Genomic DNA, 26,014 nt, shown 5'->3' on the forward strand with positions numbered 1-26,014 from the left:
GAGGACACCTACTATGCAAGAGCTCCTTACACCATTCCCTATCAAGGAAAGAACAGCAAGTCATATTTCTCCTTTCTCTTCCTCTCCTCACTAAAGAGTAAGCTTTCTTCCACCCTCAAAGGCTCGCCTTTCCTCCCAGCCTACTCCAGGAAAAAATGTAGCCACCACACTACCCTAGCTGATGACTGTAATAGGATGTCTCCCTGTGCATTCTCCCCTTTGCTCCTTCACATTCAATCCTTGGTTTAGTTCCCTGTTCTGAACCAACCAGTCCAGTAGCTCTCACTTAGGGAGTGGTTAGAAATACATTGGACCACGACTCTGGGAGATGCAGCTTGCAAATACTTTCTCCTCTCCATGATTTCATCTACCTGAGCAAGAAGTCAGGAACTTTCTCCCACTGGAGAATGAGCTTGTGTTGTAGAGGAATTAAATAAGGACAAAGTTCAGGTAAGGTGGATATGACCTTTAGGAGGTGTCTTTTTCTTGAAAGTCCTTATTGTCATGGCTCACTGATAACATACACTGAAGACAATTCAGTGTTTAGGCTCATGCTAATCAGCCTGTTGCACTGAGGAAACTGTTGGGAATCTCATTAGTGCTGCTTTTCCCTTTCTGTCTTTTTAATCATCTGTCATGGTTTAACCCCAGCCGGCAACTGAGCACCACATAGACACTCACTCACTCCCCACCCCGACCAGGATGGGGATGAGAATCAGATGGATAAAAGTGAGAAAACTTGTGGGTTGAGAGACAAACAGTTTAATAACTGAAATAAAACGGAATAATAAAAATGAAAATAATGATGATGATGACAATAATAGTAACAAATTGTAATGAAAAGGAAAATAACAGAGAGGTAAATAAAACCCAAGGAAGACAAGTGATGCAAATGAAAACAATTGCTTACCACCAACCATCCGATGCCCAACCAGTCTCCACACCGTGCCCTCCCGCCCTACACCTTCCACCTACTTCTATTGCTGAGCATGACATCCTGTCGTGTAGGATTTACCCTTGGTCAGTTGAGGTCTATTGTGCCAGCTGTGTCCCCTCCTAACTTCTTGTGCACCCCCAGCCTTCTCGCTACCAGGGCAGTATGAGAAGCTGAAAAGTCCTTGACTCTGTGTAAGCACTCCTCAAAAATAATGAATATATCCCTGTTTTATCAACACTGTTTTCAGCACAAATCCAAAATATAGCCCCATAGTAGCTACTATGAAGAAAATCAACTGTATCCCAACCAAAAGCAGCACATCACCTCCAACACCTCAGCTTCTGCAAAAAATGGGAACAACCTGTGACCCTGTGGTAGTACACAGTCCTTGTGCAAGAGAGTCTCTCTATCTGGTTTTCTTGTCTGGTGTGTGGGAACTTACATTGGGCCAGCCCTGTTCTACATCATGGAAATTCTTTAGTTTTATGCTGCTGTCTAAAGTAAAGCTTTTAGTCTTTACTATAAATTTCAAACTTTTTTCTCTTCAATTTCTGAAAGTTTTGTCTATTTCATTAGGAAATTTGCTCGTTTTTGGGGAAGCAAGTACTGTAGAGGGAAAAACACACCTTTTAGACATGTCTTTGAGAAATGGGGCATATATATAAAATATCGGTGCTGGTTTGACTTTTTTTGCTACTGAAAAGAGATCACCTAGGGAGACTGAGAAATATAACCTCAGGATACTACCTTGGAGGATGAGCTGGCTGAGATGTTACAGTCTACAGGCATTTTCTGTCAGATATACTGTACACAAGCGCATTGCCAAATAACAATAAAGAGTATTCATGGTATTTTGAAGAACTGCCAAAGAAAACAAGTCTGCAGATTACCCTTTATTTGATGTTATGCTGAAATTTCTCACATCAACAGAGTTTCTAGAACTGAAAACTTAAGGATAAACATTTAAGAATGGATACTGGGCCAGGATTCCTCTTTGGCTTTTCAGGGAAAAATCCTAAATACATTGTAATATGCTAAAATTCAGTAATTATAGAAAAAAAAAATTGGCTTCAAATAAAAACAAAAAATTAATAATGAAAAAACCTTCCCTTATGTGGGAAGTGGGTGTGTATGCACATGATATATTTATATAATTTTAAAGATAATTTTTCTTTCTATACCAAACCTAGGTTATGGTTTTATATCTTTGGTTATTTACACATAATGTAAATTAAAGTTAAAATGGAAAGCCATTGTAGTTAAAAGAGTATGTTTTGGGGTTTTTTTTCACTGTCTTCCAGTGCACAAAAAGGTGCTTGTTTTGTTTCTTGTAATTACATAGAAGAAATAGAGTTTGGATAAAGACGTCTTTTTGACACCTGTAATGAAATCTATCCAGAAACCTTCCTGCTTGTTAATCTATTACAACAGTAGAATAAAAGCAGGAAAAGGACGAACAGCAAGATACAGGAAGACTTGAAAAGGCCAATACTTACGCAAATGTTGACAATAAGGAACACTAAAACTCTTTTCCTAAAACCATACTTTACAGGTTTGGATGCAAGACAGGCAATAGCAAAATGCAAATCACATGGAGTGCATGATCCAGGAGTCCTGGGAACTTTGTTAGTCTTTTATTTATATACTACCATCAAAATAAAAAGAAAATAAGTCTTTGGAATAACAGGAAGGCAAAGGGAGTTGAAGGCAGCAGAGGGATCCTTCCTTGTGCAACTTCTCTTTGCCAGGATAAAAAAGCCAAACTCTTGCAATCACCAGGTCCTCCAGCCCTCAGACCACCTTGGTAATCCTCAGCTGGACTTGCTCCAACATGTCCTTGTCCCCAGGAGCACAGAGCTGCACAGACAGGAGGGCTGAATACAGGGGAATAGGCTTCAGGAAGGAAAGAAGGCATGGAAGAGGACGGGAAGACTGCTCAGGGCATGACATTGGCATAACTGGTAAAGAGGAAACCATTACTGTACAGTAATTTTAATTAATTTGCTCTGTTCATTGTCATGAACAGAGCCCAAAGCTGCAAACATTAAATAATGTGTTGCAACTTTCCAAGGGTGGTTGCTGTGAGACAGAACCAGCAGGTCATTATAACTGATAAACGTCTCACATTTGCTTCAGTTTGGCAGCTGTAAAAACAGTATAACCCAAAGTATTCGTCTGTTTTATGTACTTCCTCTTACCCAGTCAGGAACACTTTTGTCATGATCAATACTGGAGTTCTGGTAACTTACAAATGTATTTATTTTGCTGAGAAACCAATAATTCTGGCGCAGTTGATGGCATAAATCTCTGGATAGGTGCCCTCGCTAGTGGAAAAAGATATAGCTTTTGTTTTCTCCTTTCTGGTACTTCCTGAGCGTCTGAAGCTTTTCTACTTCCATTATAGCTGAAGGAAGAAAATCTATCTCCTTCAGTATTTTAAATTAAGAACTTTGCAGGGATAACACGCTGTGAAAATGAGAGACAGAAGATATCTTCTTTCTCCTCTGTCCTATTTTTATTGTTTTGTTAAATATTTAATATTATATGAATAATCTTAGTAGTGGCTCAGAAAATTACTAGAGGCTGGTTAAAGAGGTCAAGTTATTACAGGCATATTGCCCTCTGCAACGAAGAGATCAATGGGTGTCTCAGTGAGCACTCAGAAACCTCATGTTCCTAAATCTTTAGCAGCTCTTGAAAAATCCAGTGAGCAGCTTGCATCACTCCAGGGAGGAATAAATATGGGTTGCACAAAGAAAAGGTACAGTGGTGATGAACTAAACCTTCGAGACATCCAGGACCATCTATATAGGAATGAAAGACAGTGGAAGTCAAACTGGGCACTAAACTATTCTGTAAGAACAGTTCAGAAATAAAGAGCATTTTTCAAGGATGAAGAAATTCAGAACAAAGCTGACCCAGAAACGAAACCAAGATCAGCATCTGGGTGACAGCTGCAAATTGTCTTGCAGCATTTCTCTATTAAAAAAAAAAATATTGCTATGGGCTTTCCACATCTCCAAGCTTACAGAACAGAGTTGTTGAATGAAGGCAAGACTATAAGTTCGGCTTCACTAAATTCAGTGGCAAAACATAGCTGATCTTACAGGACGTGGGATTTCACTTTACATTGCAGAATCAACTATCTTGAGGTGCAATTTGTCACAATAAGCTCAATGATCTCATGCATGACACAAAAGAATAAAACAATGAGATGGAAGCATATTAAACAGCACAGGGAAATAACTCAGTCAAAATGCAACTGAGCATTTTTTTTCAGAGGTTGATAGTGTATCAGCACTAAAATCTCTGTCTGAGTCTACTCTTTTTAACTGAATGTCATCATGGAAATGTTCAGATGCGGAAAAGCCTTCAAGAGACTTTCCTTTCATTCCCATCTCTTTTTCTAGAGCATGAAAGTGATGCATGTGCATCTTTTAACCAGCTGATCAAGGTAAAAGTTTGACATCTTCTGCAGAATACAAAAGGAATAAAAGATATTAAAAGCTGTGTTTTCTTAATGGCTGTAAGCTAGTCTGATCTTTTTGACTTCAAAGACCAGAAATACAACTACCTTCATACCAGTATGTTCAATGGGACATCTAAAAAAAAATGACACAAAAGATATTCAGTGTTATATTAAAAAGATGACATGAAAAAAATCAGTGTTTTCACAGTACATCTTCCAAAATGTTTTCCTATTTGTAACTTTGGTCTGAGTTGCAGCCAAAATATATCACCACATTATTTCACTTCATAAAAGTACTGGACAACTTCAAGGTCTCTGTGACTCCTTTAATGTGTTTACCACAGTGGAATTTATTTTGGAAACATGCAGGCAAAAATTATTGCATTTAAGATCTATATAGTTTGATCAAGTTATCACTAATATACCAATTTTTTATACCAGAAGGGGCCTTCATGGGAACAAAGATCAACTGTTTATGCCGTTGGTCCAAAGCCTTCATGTCTAACAAAATCAGTCATTGTCCTGTTATCATCTTTTATGAGCATTTCTGTGCAGTCAGTGCCAAGGTATTCAAAAGTCTATCATAAAACCACAATAGAATTAAAAATGAATCAAGGCATTCTTTCAAATAAGGCTCTTTACATCCTGTTTTTCAGTCCATTTTTGCCTGTAATTGTACAGAGATCTCAGCAGTGTTGCACTACCATACCACTTAACCTTCATAAAACAGTAACGTTGCCTGGGTACTTGTGCAGTTTTCCTACCCATACTATCAAGAATGCAAAGAACTTGCTCTCTGAGCAAATGTTTGCAAGACACAGAAATATTGTCTTCATTCTGTTCCTCTCTGCCATGCTCAGGCCTAATTTCAAAGCAGCAGCAGCCCTTTCCCACCCGCTTTTTCATATCCATAGGTTTTGAAAAAATGAGAGAAAAAGCATATACAACGAAAATTGAGCTTTTAAACCATTTCCTTCTTTAAAACAACCAGACTATGCAAACTGCTCAGTTGTGCATGAGATATTCGGGAATTTGGACTTGTTTCTATTTGCTTTGCATCCGTATTTCTCTAGGATTCCCTTGGCTCAGCTTTGCAACAGCTTTCCCAGAAGTGTCATCAGTACCTTCCAGCCCCCAAGAGTCATTCCCCTGAGAATTCTTGGAAATTGAGTTGTTCTTCCTTGTTGGCCTCCATCGGTAAATTCTCATTTATATGCTGTCCAAATATTTCAAGTATTTTCTCCAGATTTTGGATGAGCCAGTGGAAGTCCTTTTTACTTCAAAATGCACTGCCAGAAGAAGGATGACTCTGTCAGGCATTGTGGCACGGGTGAAAGAAATGTTAACCAGGTTTAAGGACGAGCATTTCTTGTGTGTTTGTTTGTTTGTCTTTGTTCTGAAATGCAAATGCTAATCAGCACTTATCTAAGTCCAGAGATGGTCTTGATCCATACGTTATAATTCTGTGTCCATAGGAAATACACATCCTAGAACTGGTATCCATCCTGCAGATCTGTGATCAAAATTTTGTCATTAAAATATACAGACTACCAATAAGCTGAGGTTTTATTGAATGTTTAAATATTTCAGGCCACCAGACGATCAAACAGCAGCATTTCTACTAAGACTGATATTAATAAAGAGCACAAAGACTATGAGGCATGGCTAGCAGACACTGCATATATTTTGTGAAGAAATAAAGAAATAATTTTAAATGTACAGTTTAAATGAGGAATTCCCTCTGTAAAACTTTCTGTTTGGAAGACAGAAGGGAATCTTTTTTTTATGAAGACATGGACATCTGGTTAAGCTTGTCCTGGGGACATACTTAATGCCAGAAAAAGACAGATGGGAGATCAATGCAAGACATCATTATTTTTAAATACAATTCAGAGAAATATTTTAATAATTTCTCTAAATTTCTGCCAGACACATGCATTTCTTCGTTACACATCAGGCTGCAGGACATGTTTTTGATACTTAACTCTCTACAATTAGAAGGAAACATACAGAATGAATGGCTTTGGTTCTCCTTTAAATGCTCTTCAGTTCATCCCAGAATTATTCTCCTGCAGTCTAAAGGGCATATGGCTATAATCAAGATCACTCTTTGAAATCCCATTTGTTTGGATTTCATTTCACTGATAACCAGCCAGGCAGCCTATGGAGTTATTGTATAATTTCCATTTGTGGATGCTAGTATTTGTCATGCAGCTTCCAGTGTGGAGTAAAATTCAGTGATCAGGAAGCCAGCCTGCACGTCTAGCTTCACTTATGTGGTAGATGTCTTGCATGGTCTTAAGAAATGGCATTCCAGTTTTCCCAATGAAGTCAAAAGTCTGTGTTCCAGGTCCTATGGCAAAAGCCTTTTCTACTGCTAAGACAGACCTTGGTTAAGATACCATGGACAGGAAGGCTCACTGTCAACCCATTAGTTAGCAAGTGATTCTTCTGGTCCACTGCAGTTTTGTTGTTCTTTTCCAAATCATCCTTGTCACTCTCTCTAGGTAAAGCTACATCACAGCCATTCCTGTTATCAACACTTGGCGGATAGAGATGACCTCCTGAGCAGATAGTACCCAGCTCACATACGGTCCCAGCAGGATGGAGCTCAGCAAACACTAGACACCCATGTCCTCAGGCAAGCAATTTGCTACTACTGGACTTAGTGCTGCCATGGCTACAATGCTCACAGCACATGAGGAATTAAAAGTTTGTGTGGCTTAAAATACTCATGGTAGTTCAAGTAGTTCCTTAGGTGGAAAGTCTCATTCTCAGCAACAGCCATCAATCAGAAATCCAAAAAGAAATTGACAACAACCGAAGCTTGGAGCCTCTTATGCGTTTTCTCTATCAAATGCCTTGCAGACTGAATTTGTTAAAAGTTTTATTCATACTTCAGACAGAGGAAGTCTCTCCTGCTTCCATCCCCTCACCTCTAGACATCACAGCCTATTTGAAGACTGTTCCCCTTCAAGTTGATTTTTGGTACCTGGCATTTCCAAATGATTGTGTAAATAAAACTAATAGAACACACACACATCATTCCGAACATACCTTTCAAGAAATGAATAGACACATATAAATTTTCAGTAGTTTTATTGAAAAATGCCTCTTTCATTTCAGAAATAAATAATATAAGGCAGTGAAATTCACAATTTGCAGTTAAAATATAAAAGCAGCAATTCTATATGCATAGTCTTGCAAACAATTTCCAACTGCTTTTGATAACTAAGAAACATTGTATTCTGAAAAAAAATCCATACTAAATATACAACATAAACATGCAATTCCACCTCTGCAGGATTGACTGCAATTTGGCATAAATGTTACTGTGTCTAAAAACAAGGAGATTTTAGGCATTATTAAACTGTATCCAGTTGATACAATGATTTCAGCTACTTAATGTTTGTGGTGTTTAAAGGAGATGTATAAGAGCAGTATATGCTCTGCAAAGTGTAACTAAGAAAAGAAGAAAATGACAATGATACTGGAAGGAGAGGGAAATTTTTGTTTCCTTTTTAACTAGATTATGCAGACCTGTGATCTGACTGACCTGCAAACATGCATTTGAGAAAGAAGAAAAATGTAGAGCTAAAGCAGACAGTCCTTAGAAAATTTGCAGCAGCTCTGTGGTTATTTTTGGTTTGGTTTTTCGGTTGGGTTTTTTTTTTTTTTAATTTGTTTGCTTTTACAGTATTTTAATGAAAAGGCAGCACTGGGATAACTGAATGCACATATTAGCCTGTATGCAGCTACTATAAGCAATAGTATTTTACAAGCATTTCCAGAGCAATATGAATTCTCTACGTACACACGTTGCTATCCCCACAAAAGCAAGATACAACACAGCCGTGCGTCTGATATGAAAAGACCAGCAAGCTACACTGCAAAAGAACTGATGCACTCTCCCTGTGTGTATCTGCAAATGCAAGTATAGCAAAAACCAAAACCACCAACCAAAAAAACCCAAACAAGACTCAGATCTTTTATGGTTTTGTTTATGCTTTTCTCGACAGCGACCTTTTCCAGCGCATGTGCTCAGGGTATTCTGGTGAATGCATTTCAACGCCATAGTCCTCATACTCGTCCTCTCTCCTTTCTGACTCCATAGGTACTACAAAGGGTTCACCTTCAGGTTGATAGGGTCCGCTTTCAGGCACGTATGGTTCTGGTTGAAAATAGTTGTCCGATTGAACATAATAGTTATCGCATGTCTTTGAATCCACAAATACAATGAAAGTTAGTTTGTCTACATAATGTTAGTCCAATCTTATTTTCATATAATAAATATATAAATTAATAGTTCATGGAAGGAGTAGTTTTCAGTTTTGTCCATGAATAATTTTTGGCAGTAAAATAATAGACTAAAATTCATTTTGAAAGGCTCTGTATTTATCATAGGCAAAACATTGAAGAAAGAGTCTTAAATTAGGCAAGGGACCCATTATCGTAAAAGAAAGAAAAACATGAAAGCAAATCAAATAAAACTATTATTTTACAGCTACTTCAGTAAATCAAAGCACTGGACTTTATTTTAGACTGTGTAATTAATAGAAGGCATGGAACAGGTATAGTAAACAGGTGGGTTTGGCATATACTAATTTTCTCTGAGAATAGGAAAGTGTAGACATAACTGTCACCAGCGGCAGTATACAGTACATGTCATTTTCTCATGCTGTTCCTCGTAACAAACCGAGTTACAGCTGGTGCTTCAGGAACACCAAAAACTACAGCAAAACAGAAGAAAAATAATTATAAAACTTTGGTATTTATAACTGCAGTTACAGAATCCAACAAGATTACATACGAAAAAAGGCACATGCCCTGATTCAGACATGTTGGGAACAAGCAACAGACAGGTAAGTTTCATAGGCTGTCAAAGATGTTATTCCGGCATACAGCAAGCAGCAGCAGGCTTTTATGCAAAAGCATCATGTAGAGTTGTTAACAGATTTTAGCGAATACGGTCCCATACAAATCATTTACAAGCCACAATTAGTTTACTATTTACATAAGTCATTTGTCATTTACCAGGTTAAATATGTCTCTTCTAATGGCATCACCTTTGCTGGTTAGTAGTTTTATAAGCCTCCTTCACCACTAAGGCTTTTGATGGTCTGGATCTTTTTTTAAAAAAGAAAGACTGTCTGTTTTATTATTGAAATGCAAAAGGCTTAAGGAATTGACATCACTGTCCTTTATCTCATTCATGAGTTGTGTTAGTAAAAAGAATCTCCCCATTCTAGGAGGCCAACATGGTTCAAAAACCATAATCCGTGGTGAAATATCCATACGGACTCATTTTCTAATAAGCACGTGCGCAAACATCTCAGAAACAGGATTTTCAGGTATTCAAACTGTAAGCAGCACTGGCGACTTAGAAAATGTGTTAGCCGAAACCTGAAACAGGTCAAAGATGATGTTAGTCTTTTAAAAAGTCCATCTGATGTGCAAAAACATACTTTCATTCAACTAAATACATAACAGTTAAGTCATAGGCATATATTTATATATGTATACATAGCTGCTTACTAGAAAGGAGAACACTGCTGAATCACAGGCACAATTGTCTTTCTTTTTCATTTAAGTAAGAATTTTATGTGAGATCTGCATAACCATCTGGCTCTTTAACCAACAACACTAAGTCTGCAGGTGTGTACATATATATATATATATATATATATCTCAATTTTTTTCTTTTCATGGGTACATGCACAATACGCTATCAGCAAATCATATCCAATAGTAGTATCACATACACTAATTTTGAGATGTTGCAATGCATACATATTAATTTGTTAACAATACTGTGGTCCTGCAGGATCCCCATATTAAAATATATTGGAATCTTTCCAGTCAGAAATTGGTGGCTGCTGTAACCCTTTATTTTGATTCCAGAAGCAGCCTACTGTTTTGAGCTACAGAGTGGAAAGCTGATATGACCCAAGGCTAATCAGAGTGGTGTTTAACTCTGCAGAATTTGTGTGACACTGGTGTTTTTCAGTTGTCTGCACTATATCATCAAATGGATTTCCTTTGCGGAAAATTTTTATTTCAAGTATCGATTTTGTATAAATAATCCTGACATTGCTCAAAAAGAGACACACGGAAATTGCCAACCACAGCATTCTTTTTATTTTTCAAGAGAAACATGGAGAATTCAACCTTGTTCTGAAGACAGTTGGAAGGGGTGGGGATGGAGGGGAAAAAAAGAAGAAGAAGAAAATCGTCACTTAGATCCTACAAGCAACATTATCAACTACTAAGACTAAAATATTTAGTCACTACTTCCTATTTAAAGTGAACCACTCATAACATCAAGTGTATCTGCATCAAAGTCCAAATGACTGCTCATATACCTCCTCATTACAAGGCAGGCCTGTTCATTGCAACCATTTCCTCCTGATTCAGTATGTCCAGGCTAGCAGGATTGTCTCAAGCAAAGCAGCTCAATATGAGCAGCCATATCTGTGAAGGCTATTTAAGGCAAGTTTTGTTCATAACCTACCTGGGAATCCTTGGCCATTGTAAGGGATGCTTGCACATTGGGATGAATCACAATATCCTGGTGGCCCTGGGGGACCTCGAATACCCGCATTTCCAGGACGACCTGGTGGCCCCGGTGGTCCTCGGGATCCTGTGGAGCCTGGTGGACCGGTTCTGGATTCTCCTTGTGGACCTAATTTTAGAATTGAAAGGTTGGGGGGTTGTTTTCTTTAAGAGTTATATTGATAAAAGAGGTAATGTTACTGCTATCTAGACTGTGCAGACCAGGCTATGTGTTTGGTGAGAAAATACTTGCACTTTGTTGCTATATGGAGGTCAACAGAAAGAAAAACAAAGGAAAACTAGAAATGTGACTCATCATTAGTTGCTTCCCTGTGTGTGGCTTATTTAAGGATTTATTCACAGAAACTGATTTAGTAGGGGTTGAGCCAAGTAAGAAAGATCAATGAATTCTCTGGTTTACTTCCCCTCCGTGTAAGATACGAAGATCTCAAGGGAAACTACCAGATTAGATGAGCACACTGGATTTCAATTAAAATATAGGAGCACATTAATTCTATTACCCTGTAGCCCCAGGATAGATGAGGTAATGTTTTTTTTGGAACCAGTCTTATTACAGTTAGCAGAAAAGCAAAGCTTCAAGTAATTTGAGCTACAACTTGCTGCAAGCATCTTATGGGTCCTGTAATGAAAAACCTTTTTTAGTCTAGTGAACTACAAGTAGAAAGAAATGATGCAGCTGATTTCTGCCAAGGCATCAGTGAACAAAATTGCACGATACAAAGAGCAAAACCAATGGTCATATCATCTGACTCTGTCATTTGGTAACTCTGCATGTAGGTGTATTTTGTAGTCCGGGGACAATTTGTAGTTCTGCAATCACAACTTAAAAATTGGACTAGATACAGCAAAACTATTATCTGATAACACTTATGAAAATATGTGCCAAATATTTGGACAATGTATTTTCATGAAATGCATTTTCACACAAGAAAGCATGCCAGATGAGTAAATTACAAGATAAAGTTAATATCTATTAGTCACATCCAGAAATCTTTTTAAATTTCCTTTTTTTTGCAGGAGTTTCCGGTAACTTCTAATACATATCAAAACCATGAACTGGATAGGGTAAAGCATGTTCATTCACCATATGTATTCTGGTTCCCTATGAAGAAATGTTGTCTTTTTCTCTACTTTTCTGTTATCTGATAAAACAAGGAATATTTACCAGGTGGTCCTGGCAAACCTCGTGGTCCTTGAGATCCAGTCCCTCTTTCGCCTTTCTCTCCAGGCATTCCTACAGAATTGAAAAAAAAAAAAAAAGTAATAAAAACCAAAGGAAGGAAACCACATCAACAAATACTGCTTCATGCTTTCTCATTGATATTAATATTTAGTTCCTATTATTAATGTAACAAAGCTGGTTCAAATCTTATTTTGTACAGATGTCCAAATGTGCATTTGGGAAAATAATTTGGATGTAAGTACACTAACTTAAAAATAAAATAGGATGCAGAGGTAATTTAGTGTGAATAAACTTTCTCAAAGAAAGAAAAGTCTTTGAGATACTTAAAACACCATATAACGTTATTATTTTAAACTATAAACAGGAAGGTATTTTCAAGGTTGTACACTTCTGCTATAAAGGATGCTTTACACTTTCTTAGAAACAGTTATGAAATAAGTTTAGGAAAGAGCAGGATGCAGAAATTCATTCTTTCTTGATTTTTTCTAGTCTTTTTTAAAGATTATACTAAAATATACACTAGAAAACACAGCACTGAGTCTGTGCAACAGTAGAGTAGCAGGAATAAGCCAAGGCCACAGCATCATACAGTAAAGACACTCCATGTCATTGCAGTGATCCAAAGCAGCCACAGAATAGGTTTATCCATACGCTCAAATTCAGTTCAGAGCGACTTCCCTCTCAGAGTACTGGAAAGAGCCAAGGATGTGGACCTAATTCTTTCAGTTCCTACTTTTTATTCTTAGTAATGACTCATTTTCACTCTTAGTCATAAGTCTGTTCTGCAAAGAGCTGTGTTACTCCAAACAGCCTTTCAAGATGTAGCTGTTTAGTGCCAGAAGAGTTCTGAGAATATTCACTTTCCTGGGATACCGTATGGGAGCATGAAACAGCAGTGAAAACATTACACCAACTTATGTTTCATGAAACATGAGCAATGGAGAGACAGAGGAAAGCACTGATGTAATGAACCTTGTCCTCCAGAACATCAGTGTCCCTCATGTAATCCAACTGACCTACCAGGCTACTGTAGACTTCCTAGTGTGGGCTTCCTAGTGTGGGCTTCCTAGTCTGATATGGTCAAGGGATCAGACTGCCCTCTGGCAGCCTCTGCACTATGTCCACTGTGGAATATACAGGTGCCTTGGAATTTACTCACCTCTTTCACCAGGTGGTCCTTGGACCCCAGGAGGTCCTGGGAATCCTGGTCTTCCTCCAGGTCCGGGCTCTCCTCTTGAACCAGCAGCTCCTGGGGGACCAGGTGGTCCTGGTGGCCCTGGCTGGTTACGATTTGAATAATAATCATTCGGGATTTGATTCAGCATTTGATTGAACCGGCTCATTTGACCTTCAACGGGAAAGAAAAATGGCTCAATAAACCATGTAAAATAAGTGAAAGTCTTTTATCAGAGTGGGGAGGAATAAAAAATTATTTCTCTTCATTAAATCCTATCCCATTCAATAAATTAGTGGTGAACAAGTACAGATGAATTAGGAAGACTTAAGATGAATGTCTGATAAGAAAGCGGAACATGAATGGAGGAGGGAGAGAAGAAAAGCGAGGGGGATTCTGGAAGCAAATAACATTAACACAAAATAATTTACAAGAAATTTAAGCCACAAAATAAGCATTTGTTTAAAATATTCTTGCTCTCAGAGTTCTGATTATAGAGGTTGTTTCTAGTCTGAGTAGCAGAAAGGACTTGTTACACTTCTAACGGTGGAGTATCATATTTCTACGTACCTTCAGAGCTCTGAAGTTACCACAAACACAGTATAAATTATTCATGCGGAGAGCTAGTAGGACACAGCCTATGAAGTCGCTTTCTTAAGCCTGTAGGATGCATAGGCTTGTACCTATATACCTTCTGCATATAGGCAAATTTTATTTCCAAAGAAAGATGTCTGAATAAAAGCATCAGCATTGTGAAACTATGCAGAAAGGAGCTCTTAACAAGGGACCAGATCTTGCCGTACCTGATTAGTGTACTGTGCCAGTCCTAGTATGAGCCTGAAGAGATGATCTCAACACGATAAAAATAAGGCCAGGATGTTCAAAAAAGAGATGCTAAAAGATCTCAGATAACACATCCTTATTCATAAACCTAATAAATTAATGAATGTACTTTCCTTCCTCTGTGACAGATCACTAATAAACATGTTTTTAATAGCAGCCATCACAGACATTTTAAAGGACATGCTGTCCTCCTCCCTGCACCCAAGTGTTCTTAAGGTCCAAAAGGTATATTTGTTTACCTCAGTCAGCACTTACTCTTGTTACAGAAACAATATTAAGAACAATTTATGGGCGTATTTGTCTCTGTCCTCCTCAGCTGGTCTACTGATCGCAAAAGCACTGCCTCAGGGTCAGAGAGGAAGTTTCTCTAGAGAACACTTTCACGGGCTGCAGAGCTGCACTGTGTGGCAGCAGAGGACTGATTTTCAATTTGCAGTCCTTATCTACATAAATATAATTTTTACTTGCATAGCACAGCTGATTCTGTGCACAGTATTTGCCCAACAGTCCTCTGTCTTTCCCTGCTAGTAAAGTACCTGCCGTGAGTATTCTTTTTCTCACTGATTCCCTCCTTCTGAAGACATCTTTAATGAGAAAATGTATACTAATTTTATGACAAAGATAAAGTAATTTTGGACCAGACTGCAAAAGGAAACTCATCTTCCTTGTACTTGCATTTAGTATTTGTCTTGCATGTGTCTTTTCAAAGGTCACAGATTAGTTCTTGATCAAACTAGCCATTTGTATCTGGCCGAAATTTAGTGCTATATTTTTTCCACCAAATCATTGGCATTGGACAGCTATCAGATCACTCAAGCTTTTGCTATGCTCTGTGGCCAATATCCCTCACCTTAAACCATTGTTTTAACAAGCAAAGTAGTAAATTGCTAGTGTGAGAAACAAAGCAAGCAACACTGTTTACCATTTATCAGTTGTTCACAAACTTGTCTTGCAACTGCTCGCATCATGTTCTGAGAAGCAATGTCACCCTAAATAATCAAAACCAAAACAAGTGTTTTATTAGCAAGTGTCTGTGCTTTTAAAGACATAGTGTTTACTTAAAAAATCTGAGAAAAACTGACTTTAAAGTAGACTTACTCTGTCACCTTTCTCGCCCTTCATTCCAGGTGCACCCTAAAATAAATACAGTAAAAATAAAATAACTGAACAATTATGTTATTCCATCCCACCTACAGGTTTAGGACATGCAATTTTACAAAACATTTTGACTCCTTCAAGAAGACAGAACTGGTCCCCCTTGAACTTTACATTTCAGACGTGCTAAAGCAGGTGCCAGAAAAGACTGGATGAGCAATGACCTTCAAACTAGGGCCAAAGGAACTGATGTATTCTGACACTGGGACCACACTGGCAATTGGAAAGATGAATTTCTAGTATCACATTTCTGTAAATAGTGAATGGTCTTGCATGAATTATATATGACTGTTTAATTTTAAGTCTTAAGCGAACATTAAAGAAGGCAAGTTAGGAAAAATAACATGTCTAGGAAGGGCAGCTGTCTCCTTGAACCCACAAGAAACAGACCCTGTGTTAAGCGAAAAAGCACTATGCAGGGATGACATATAAGATGGAGAGAGATGCCATTAAATGCTTATTCTATTTATAATGACAGCTTCCCTGCTCATCCTCAACCATTTCCAGTCTTATAATAGTCTCATAGAAGACTTAGCTTGAGCTGCTTTATAATTATTGACATTTGCAAGAGCTAACTTTTGTCTAACAGCAATTTCCATTTACCTTTGAAAACTCTAGTGGTTGTTGTGGGTATTTTGGTTTTCAAGAATACTGTGTAAGAAGCCAACCAGAAGTACTGATTCTAGTTTTTATATATGCATGTGTCTATGGCTGGAAAAAAATCAGGTATACTGTAAAGATGTTTTTTAATGTTGAACTGGGTATATTAATGCACAGCCTATTCCGCAAATAAAATTGTGTGTGTGCACTTCTCATACAACATTTTGAAATTTTATGCTTATATTTGCATTCCACTACTAGCAAAAAAAAGCATCGAGAGAGAGCAAACCACACTTTCCAAAGAAATTGTAATTACAATGCTTGGTATGATGGATTTTTAAAGATTTTTAAAATGGACAGTAATGATCTGAGAAGGGTGTTTATGATTTGCTTTGGTCTATTTGACATGATTTTGGCCACAGTAAAAATTGCAGGTGCCCGTTTAAAATAAGTGAAAAATTAGGTTCATAGACATTTCTTCTAGCCACTAGGCTGCCCTTAGAAAAATTTAAAAATCTGCAAAATGTTTTAAAATTCTTATTTTAATTTTGACATAAAAATGTAAAACAAAAAAGAAAACAAATGTTCATTTTCTGCAAGAGCTGCTAAGGAAGCCACCATGAATAGCCCTTCCAATGGTCTTGAATACTCATTATGACAAATGCCATGTGTGCCAAATTCCAGGGCAGTACAATCAAAACTTTGCCCTAAACTATGGCTCCTGAAGTGGCCAATGTGAGTTTTACAGGTGACTTCAGTGGATGAAAAGTTAGTCCACAGCTGAGTCCTTTTAAAAACCTATTGTAAATTCAGCTGCCAGAACGAGTCAAAAGAGCACAGGAGCTTTGTTAGTCAAGCACAAAGGGGTTAGTATGAGTTCAAATAGATTTTCACTTGTATCCTAAATTACTATTTGATCATAAGACATATTTCAAAGGTGAAAGACCAGTTCGGTCATCTGCTGCTCTGCAAGACTCTCCATGTAGTTACACATATATCTTAAGTATTAGTGCTTTTTACATCGTAGTATTTCTTTAAGGAGTTTGTTTATCACCATTATCAAAGGAAAGGCTAAGTGTGGGCCGCAGCTGTTTCTCATAACATTCCTACAGTACCCACAATTAATTTCAAGAAAACGAGACAACAAATCATTCCACTGAGGTCACAGCAGATACAATTCAAATGCAGTGGCACTGTTTCATAGATTTCCATCGAGGTTTGGGGCAAACAAATTCCACTGGAGTATGTTAGGGTGTGAAGTCAGAATGCTGTTTTTGAGCTTCTCTGCAGCAGTGTTGCATACTCCTACCCCATGACATGCCACATAAAATACGAGACAGCTCATCCATCAGTGAGTTAAGTAGTTGGCATACGGCACATTTGCATCATGCATAACAGATTGTTCATGCAAAATTAATTGTACAGACTCAAATGAAAGATTTAGAATAGTGACACCATAAATGTGCCACTGGAACAAATTATGCCACCGATGACACAGATACTAATATGTACACAATGTACCCATCAAACTGATGGGTCTTTCACTCTTTCTCTCTGTCCTTCACTCTGATCTGTATCTTTTCTTATTCTGTGAAGTCCACAGGGAAAAGATTTGCCTTTGAGTTTTAGCTTAGCACAGACACATGTTGAAACAGACCATGGACTTGTAAATGCCATAACGAGATAAATAAACTAACAATTTAAACCTTCAGGAAAACATGACATTTCAATCTGCCATTCTCTAATAATTAACATTGTGGTAAATGCTGATGTACTGAAACTCTAAAAAAGATGTAATTGTTTTTTCACTGTTCTAGCCTATAGCATGAAAATCTGGGGGGTAAAAAAAGTTAACAGACTATTTGGTGCTTCTTTTTCTGCTTGAAACTTGGCAACTTTTCGCTATTTTGTAAAAATCTATTAATTTGAAATTACCTGCTGAGGACATATTTATAACACCTGCTCATTTTAATTCGCATTCTTTTTATGGCTTTCATGGTACAACCTTGTACTATTTTGACCAGAAGCAAATCATGCAGTATGTCTTCTTGTTTTTTCACTATGTAAGTGCAAGCATTAGAAATCAGATTTCTGGTCTACTGTACCAGCAATATTCTAATAATTACTTAAAATGCCCAGTTCCAATGAATTCACTTGCTGGTGCATTCACACACCAGAACTATAAACAGAAGAGAAAAAAAAATGAAGCAAACTTAAAATGTCCAAATGCTATTTCTGGAAATACTTTTTCTGACCAGACAAGAAAAGTTCTTCATGCTGTCCGCAGCCACAAGCCATGGTGGTAAGACAGGAAGGTGCTTTGGTAACAAAAGCACAACATTGCTCCAAAGTATTGCCAGCAAAGGTCCCCCCAGCTAGAAAAATGCTAAGGCTGTTCCTTAATTACAAGTGATACATAGTCAACTTTACAATTCATGGAAATCAAATGAGCCTCATTCTTCAACTTGTGACTTTGCAAAAGATACAGAAATTAAGCCTTATGATTGGAAATCTATAGGTTTTTCCTAACTAATTTTAAAATTTAAAGACTAGAGGCTGACTGGCTCTGTTAAAAACATTTTCCATCTGGATATTTTAGAAATATGTTTTCCAAAAAATAATTGCAGCTGCAATTACTGAGTTGATATTTACATCTTCCTCCCACTTGGTAATACTCTTCTTAAATTTCATTTCATTTTCCTTTAATAGAGAAAAACATGCAATTTAGTCTACTGCTTGCCATCACTGTGAGAGGCAGCAGCTGCTGCTGACATTCTGTTTTGTTGATATCCTGCAATGAGGGAGTTACTTGGGGTCAGTGTGAGGGAAAGCTAGTTTATGCTGTATGTTGGATTTTTCTGAGCTGTGGGATGAAGGCTGGGACTGCAAAGTTCTATGGCTCAAGGAGGACAAAACAAAGGAAGTTTTGCTATTTTTACTTTAAAAGATAATGAGCTCTATTGTTTTCCCCAGAAGAATGTTTACTCCTCACAAGAACCACCAGTTCACTGCTCCCGAAGCAGCTTCTTTTTGAGACCTCATCTGGGATGTCTTCATAGATGGACACAAGATCAGTGAATACATGGCAGCAGAGCATGGAAAATACATAGAAACTGCATTTAACTCGGAACAAACATCTGCCTTATGTGCTTGGAATTGCCCTTTAAAGGTTTTCACAGGCTGTTTGGTCCTGGAGGCATCAGTCTAATAGTACCTTATATATAAAACATAAATGTCTTGCACTGTTTCCTCGGGTCATTCTAGATCAACAAAGTCAGACCCCGTTGTCAGAGTCCGTTTTATAAACAAGACAGCTCCACCTTAAAATGGTTTAATCTGCCTATCCATCTGTTACCATTTTCATTCTCACACCTATAAAACAACTATACTGGAACCTCTCTGATAGTCCAAGATCTTCTGTTTCTCATTACATTTATTAAAAAAAATGTTTACCCATTTCTTCTTGAGCCAATATCCTCTTTTAGCTCAATGACTCTTTCTTACCCTTGCTGGCTGTTACCCTATGATGTATGTACCAATTTGTCACCCTCTGTTTGACCAGAGGACAGATATATTAGTTTCCTCTAAGACAGCCAGTGCTCAGTTCTCAAGAGATTTACTGACTCATTTGTGTTCTTACTGTTCCTTTCTTGGTGACTTTGTCATTACACTGAAAAATATACATAAGTTTCTGTGGGAAGTACTCATAAGCAGGTTTATAAAGTCACATTTCCTATTTCCATGACAATTCAGTTAATGCTTCAAGTATCATCTTGTTCTTGTATAAGTACACGTTGAGGTAGAGAAATGTTTACAGCTACATTTGTGGTGCAGTCTGCCTCAGCTTAGCACATTAGTGGTATTTAACACATCAGGAAAGAGATCCAATTCACTGCATTCACTGGAAATGTCTTCACAACATCAAGGCTCCTCATACTTTGCATGTATCCGTGTATCTTTTGCCTGAGATGTTCCTTGCTTTGTAGGGGTCTACCACCTGATTGGCACTGCATAGCATCAACAATATTGATTGTTCAGGTAGAAGAAAAAAAGGCAGATGTAGTAAAAAATTATTTACTTCTTGTATTTACCAGAGGCAACATGAAACCTCATTTTCTTTCTCCGAGACAAGAAGTTACAAATTCAGGCAGGCCTGAACTGTAACTCAGGACACTGCAAGTTGTGTTTGGCTGTTAAGCAGCACCTTTGGCAATTCTAATACTGGACACAAAGAAAAGCGTTGAAATTCTGTCAGCCAGGAGTTTGATAAAACATCTGTGCAAGGTGCAAGCCAGAATGCCTGCTGGGATCTGCTCTAGAAACATAAGAAATGGCCAATATGATGCACAGTGTCACATTACAAGAAAGTGCAAGAACTGGGGAAAAAAATTATTTCTTACTGAAAGGAACTCTTAAGATTAGAGTGTAGAATTTACACGTGGTGCTTGGACAGGAGTTGACTGCCTTGCTTTGCAAAAGTACTGAAACTGGTCTTCTAGCCAAATTTCCTTCTATGCAAGTTATTTACCTGCAGAAGATCTTTGCTGCTGAACTGGGTCAGCTATCCAGTGTCCCAGGTGAAGGAAAACTTGGATACACCTGGTAGTGTGAAGCTCTTGTCTGAACGAATCACAGCACCTTATGCTTCAGCTGTGTCTATCAAGTGTCTGACCTGGCAGGAATATCACATTGGCAATGTATACCTAAAGGCAGAAAAGCTTCAGTGCTTTCCTAAGACACTCAGTGTCCTCTACTGCAAGGAGAAATGGGATTTATAGTCTGGCAAACACAGATTAAATTCAACATTTGTATGAGAAAATGACCCATCTTCCAGGAGCTCCTGGGAACTTCCACATCACAACCATCAAGCTGCCCAGCCTACTCTGTTCTCTTCCAAATTATCCAGCTGTCATATACACAATGATATTGAAGCGGGATGCAAAATCCTGGCTGATTGTCAGATATTAAGTACAAGTGATTAATGACTTCCTATTTCAATTGCTGTCTCCACTCCTGACTCAAAAACAGTTTCTCACAGATCCTATAAATGAATCAATTCCAATTTCTCCTGAAACTGTTTGTGGGAGGCAGCATTTCCTGCCCTTTGTCCCTGTTCAGGATACACTTGAAAGGTTTGAATAGAGCCTGCAGAAACCACCCCAAAATAATCATAGAGTCACTGAATGGTTTGGGTTGGAAGGGACCTTACAGATCATCTAGTTCCAATGGACCTTACCATGGGCAGGGACACTTTCCACTAGACCAGGTCCTCAAAGCCCCATCCATCCTGGCCTTGAACACTTCCAGGGATGGGGCACCCACAACTTCTCTGGGAAGCCCATTCCAGTGCCTTACCACTCTCATGGTGAAAAATTTTTTCGTTATATCTAATCTAAATCTACCCTCTTTCAGTTTAAAGCCATTACCCCTTGTCCTCTAACACTACATGCCCTTGTAAAAAGTCCCTCTTCAGCGTTCTTCTAGGTCCCCGTTAGGTATTGGAAGGCTGTTATAAGGTTTTCCCAGAACCTTCTCTTGTCCGGGTTGAACAACCCCAACTCCCTCAGCTTGTCCTCATAGGAGAGGTGCTCCAGCCCCCTGATCATCTTTGTGGCACTCCTCTGTGCTCTCTCCAACAGGTCCACGTCCTTCTTACTATGGGGGCCCCAGAGCTGGACACAATACCCCAGGTGGGGTCTCACAAGAGCAGAGTAGAGGGGGAGAATCACCTCCCTCTACCTGCTGGTCACACATCTTTTAATGCAGCCCAGGACATGGTTGGCTTTCTGGGCTACAAGTGCACATTGCTGGCTCATGTTGAGCTTCTCATCAATGAACACCTCCAAGTCTTTCTCTTCAGGACTGCTCTGAATCTATTCTCCACCCAACCTGTATTTGTGCTTGGAATTGTGTCAACCCATGTGCAAGACCTTGCACTTCGCTTTCTTGAAGTTCATGAGGTTCACACAGGCCCACCTCTCAAGCCTGTCAAGGTCCCTCTGGATGGCATCCCTCCCCTCCAGCGTGTCAACCACACCACACAGCTTGGTGCTATTGGAAAACTTGCTGAGACTGCACTCAGTCCCACTGTCCGTATTGCCAACAAAGATGTTAAACAGCGCCGGTCCCAATACTGGCCCCTGAGGAACATCACTTGTCACTGCTCTCCACTTGGACATCGAGTCATTGACCGCAACTCTTTTGAGTGCAACCATCCAGCCAATTCCTTATCCGCTGAGTGGTCCATCCATCAAATCCATGTCTCTCCAATTTAGACACAAGAATGTCACACAGGACAGTGCCAAATGCTTTGCACAGCTCCAGGTAGAATAATTTTGAAAAATAATTTTGAAATCACATCGTAAAAAACACAAAAAGTTTTCATAACAGAAGTGATTATGTAATATTATCAAAGATTGTCCATCTTCAGCAGTGTACCACTTTTTCATTACTCGCACACATACACAAATAAAAAGTCTTTCAAGTCATTTTGCTGACCTAGTTCTTCATGCCTCTGCAGTGTAGGAATATATGTCTTGGCGCATAATAGCATACAATCTTTTTAGTGGAAACCAAAGACCACAATTTCCAGCCCCAAATGTTAAACTCAGCAAAATGGCACACTGTAAAAACAAAATTGTTTGAAAAAAAGGCTTGCGGTCTTAGGTCAGCTCCACTGTATTAACCACTGTTATAAGTGTAAGACAAGTGTTTAAAGCAAGGAGAAGTCTCATATTCTTCATCAGACTGTAATTTTAAATTTGATACTGTAAGTGTATAATTATCTTACTGGTGTCCCACGATCTCCTGGCTTCCCCGGTTTTCCACTTGGGCCAGCAACTCCTGGAACTCCTGGGGCACCCTAAAACGGAAGACATGTGAATTGTGGAAATCCACAACAGCCTAAGCGCTCATAAGAAATGTGTTATTGTATTGAGTACAAAGCAACACTGAAAATGGCTCCTATCAGGTTTTTTGTTTTGTTTTCGTATTCTGTTAGGTACATATCAGGCTTGAAAACTTTCCTCTGGGAAAAAAGAGTTTGTTTCTTCATGGGAATGTGTCCTTTAACATAACACCACAGTTTAACAGGCATTTCTGAATATAACGATGCGGAGACTGTCTATATGGTTTTGGTATCATTCTTAATGACAGATTTTTAAAAGAGTACAAGACAGTTTGACCTTCTAACTTCATCTAGTACATCTGCGATCCATGCAAAAGTCCACAAGTCCATAAAAGTCATTCTGGTGATAGTAGATAAGTATGAACAAATAAAAGACCGGTGTTAGATTATGTGACAAAAGCTCAACTGCACACCCACAAAGCAGCATCAGAAAGACAATCGTGAGGGAGTGGGGCCAGCCCAAATAATATCCTGCCCTAGCGACTCCTGTCTATATAAATATATATGGTGTAAATGTGTGGTCTGTGTATGTGTGCCTACTGGGAACACATTTTCCACCTTACTACTGGTTGGACCTGGTAACATGGAGCTGCAGCAACTTGCTTATCTCGGACTCTCTGATCCAGCATAATACTTTTTTCTCTAAAAACCAGCACATTTTATAACATGGTCCCACAAAACACAATGAAGGAGCTTTTTAAGCAAAAACTAATCCTCAAATACTCTTGTCAAGAAAAACTTGTATTAATGTTTTAGTTTTTTTCACTATTGGTGATTGGTTTCAGTAGATGTAGCTATGCATTCAAAGATCATGGCTAAAGAACCAGGCAAATTCATTGTTCCATTATTTACACTGGCAGATACCAGTTTCAAAACCACTCTACGATTGTATGTGAATACATGCTTTCCACAGCTGTCTGATCACCTTGTACTGAGAGTTTCCCAGATCCATTTCAGAAACTGAAAATGTCAATGTGGCACTCTCTTGGCTCAGTTCTCTTACTTCAAAGTATATCAAAGACAAAATTATATTTACCGCTGGTCCTGGTGGGCCTCTGGGACCTGTGGGACCATCTTTTCCTGTGAAACCCTATACAAAAACAAAAGCATGATTAGAGATTAACTTAAGACTGTAGCCTGATTAAAATGGCCTTTAAGATTATATAATGGCAGTACTGATTACTACTAGAATGTATTTTGAAACATATCCACAATGTAAGTTAAAAAAATAGCTATCATAACTAATGCTGGAGAAGGCTATGGAACAATGAGCTTCAGCCAATTTAGAAGACATTCAGCTGCTGTTGATTAACTGAAAATGAAATCTGCCTCTCTCAATATTTTTAAGAAAAGGAATCATTCTATCCCAAAGGAGCTATATCTTTCTTTTTGCTGTTCTCTTACTCACAGATTAGCTGGAAAATCTGAGGTTTCTAAATTAAGAACAACCTCCCTCTTGGATACTTCCCCTTCAAGAAGAGATGCTGAGAAATCCCATTTCAATGATCTAGCGTAGCATTCACAAACTAACACTGATGGTCCATGGACCATTAATGACCCACCAATCCAATGGGATGTTCTTTGACAAGTGTCTATCACATGGTGGTCTCTTTTCATTTCCAGCTATCAACTCCCACTCAAGGATAAGTGTAAATGCATGTATCAGCTATTAATTCTGACTGTAAAGGTAAGTCATAGCTTCAGTCATCTCAAAGGTGATATGCCACTGTGAAGGCAAAAGAGATTTGCTTAGTTGACCCCAAATTAGAAGAAAGAGATTGCAACAACTCCACAATGAAATACCTGTGTGCATGCCCTTCGTTATGTTGACATTTCAGAATCCACCAACTAAATCAAAGGTCTTAGCTCCAGGCAGTCAAAGGTTAAGGAGTGAACTTGACCTTCACAGTAAGAATGGCACAGACAGATTCTTTACAGATACAGTGTCTCCTAGACATTGGGACAAGCAGAGTTTCAAAGGGATCACCTGCAGCAGCAACAGTGTGTGGAAGACAGCAGGGCTCAGTGGACATGCTGTTCTATGGGTGCAGGCATCTGAGAACCTAGTCAGGAGAGTGAGCAGTGCAATTTCTCCAGAACCTATTTGGTTATTCTGTGGCTATCTGGGGTGGTTTTCACCTCCATTTTTTTCCAGTCCTTCCACTTATAACCTCTTCAGGTTGGATACTGATAAAATTACTCCTTTTGAAAAGGCATTTGAAAACAGAAAAATATTATAAAGAAGTAAGAAAAAAATTACTTGATCTTTTCAGAAGATAAAGTGAGGAAACCTTACCCTTTCTCCTGGAGGTCCCATTGCGCCTGGTGGACCAGGTAAACCTGGGGTTCCCTAGAGAGAAAAGGATTAATAAACTGTGTGCATGACAGAACATCACTGCTATGTTAATCATCTCGGTATATATGCACACATTTAAATATTTATATTAACTGTCTTCAATGCTGCTTTTTGACAATTGCAAAAATAAAACAAAACTTTAGGAGAAACCATTTATTTTATATACATGACACGAGTCTTCACCCTCACTCTACTATTTACTTCCATTTCCTTACCAACCCATAATTCACCTTCAAAAGTAATTTTCAGTACTGTTCCCATAAACCAGATATATCTAGTTTACTGCCTTTACAAGCATGTCTTAAGATGTCAGTTAGTCCTTTAACATCTGGTACTAAAGCTTAGCTGCAGTCATCTAATCAGAGTGTATCTAAAGAAATAGAAATTCCACTCCTTTATTATTCTTTTCCCTGTATTGTATTGTTGTTTAATACTCTGCTGCTTTATTGTGCACATTCTAAATTCTGTTTCTGTTCCTTGTAGCTTCTGGGTAGTGAATAAACCCTAGAATTAAACAGGCAGGCTACATTAGAGGACACTCAGGAATAATTTCATTCAACACTCTGTAGGATCAGTACCACTGTTCTAGGAACTGGATATTTAGCTGCCTTTTCTCATGTTGGCTTGTTCTTCCCCCTTTTCTACCTAATCTCACCGTACACTGAAATGTAGCATTGCTTTCTACAGGACGTTACTCCTCCTTAAATGTATGTTACTTAGGGTTATAAAGACTAATAAAACAGGTAAAGAATACAAGGCCCTTGACCCATGACTGAACTTATCTGATATATGAAATTAAATTCACATCACCATTTAA

At 38.4% G+C, this 26,014-nt stretch overlaps 1 protein-coding gene across 8 annotated transcripts in view; it reads right to left on the minus strand.

Moving 5' to 3' along the window:
• Positions 1 to 7,521: 7,521 nt before the first annotated feature.
• The window catches only part of COL12A1 (collagen type XII alpha 1 chain), a 105,945-nt gene continuing 87,452 nt past the window's right edge, over positions 7,522 to 26,014 (minus strand). For 6 of the 8 annotated variants that reach the window (XM_065632184.1, XM_065632185.1, XM_065632186.1 and 3 more), the window contains 9 exons: positions 25,138 to 25,191; positions 23,878 to 23,931; positions 22,725 to 22,796; positions 15,278 to 15,313; positions 15,102 to 15,168; positions 13,322 to 13,510; positions 12,145 to 12,213; positions 10,918 to 11,088; positions 7,522 to 8,577 (listed from right to left, as the gene is read on the minus strand). In XM_065632184.1, coding sequence (XP_065488256.1) covers positions 8,408 to 8,577; positions 10,918 to 11,088; positions 12,145 to 12,213; positions 13,322 to 13,510; positions 15,102 to 15,168; positions 15,278 to 15,313; positions 22,725 to 22,796; positions 23,878 to 23,931; positions 25,138 to 25,191 — 882 coding nt within the window. In that variant the 3' untranslated portion in view covers positions 7,522 to 8,407. Of the gene's footprint in view, positions 10,581 to 10,917; positions 11,089 to 12,144; positions 12,214 to 13,321; positions 13,511 to 15,101; positions 15,169 to 15,277; positions 15,314 to 22,724; positions 22,797 to 23,877; positions 23,932 to 25,137; positions 25,192 to 26,014 lie in introns of all 8 variants that reach the window. The other 2 variants (XM_065632189.1, XM_065632188.1) reach the window with 2 other exon arrangements.

Source organism: Caloenas nicobarica, chromosome 3, assembly GCF_036013445.1.
Source record: "Caloenas nicobarica isolate bCalNic1 chromosome 3, bCalNic1.hap1, whole genome shotgun sequence".
NCBI classification, from domain to species: Eukaryota; Metazoa; Chordata; class Aves; order Columbiformes; family Columbidae; genus Caloenas; species Caloenas nicobarica.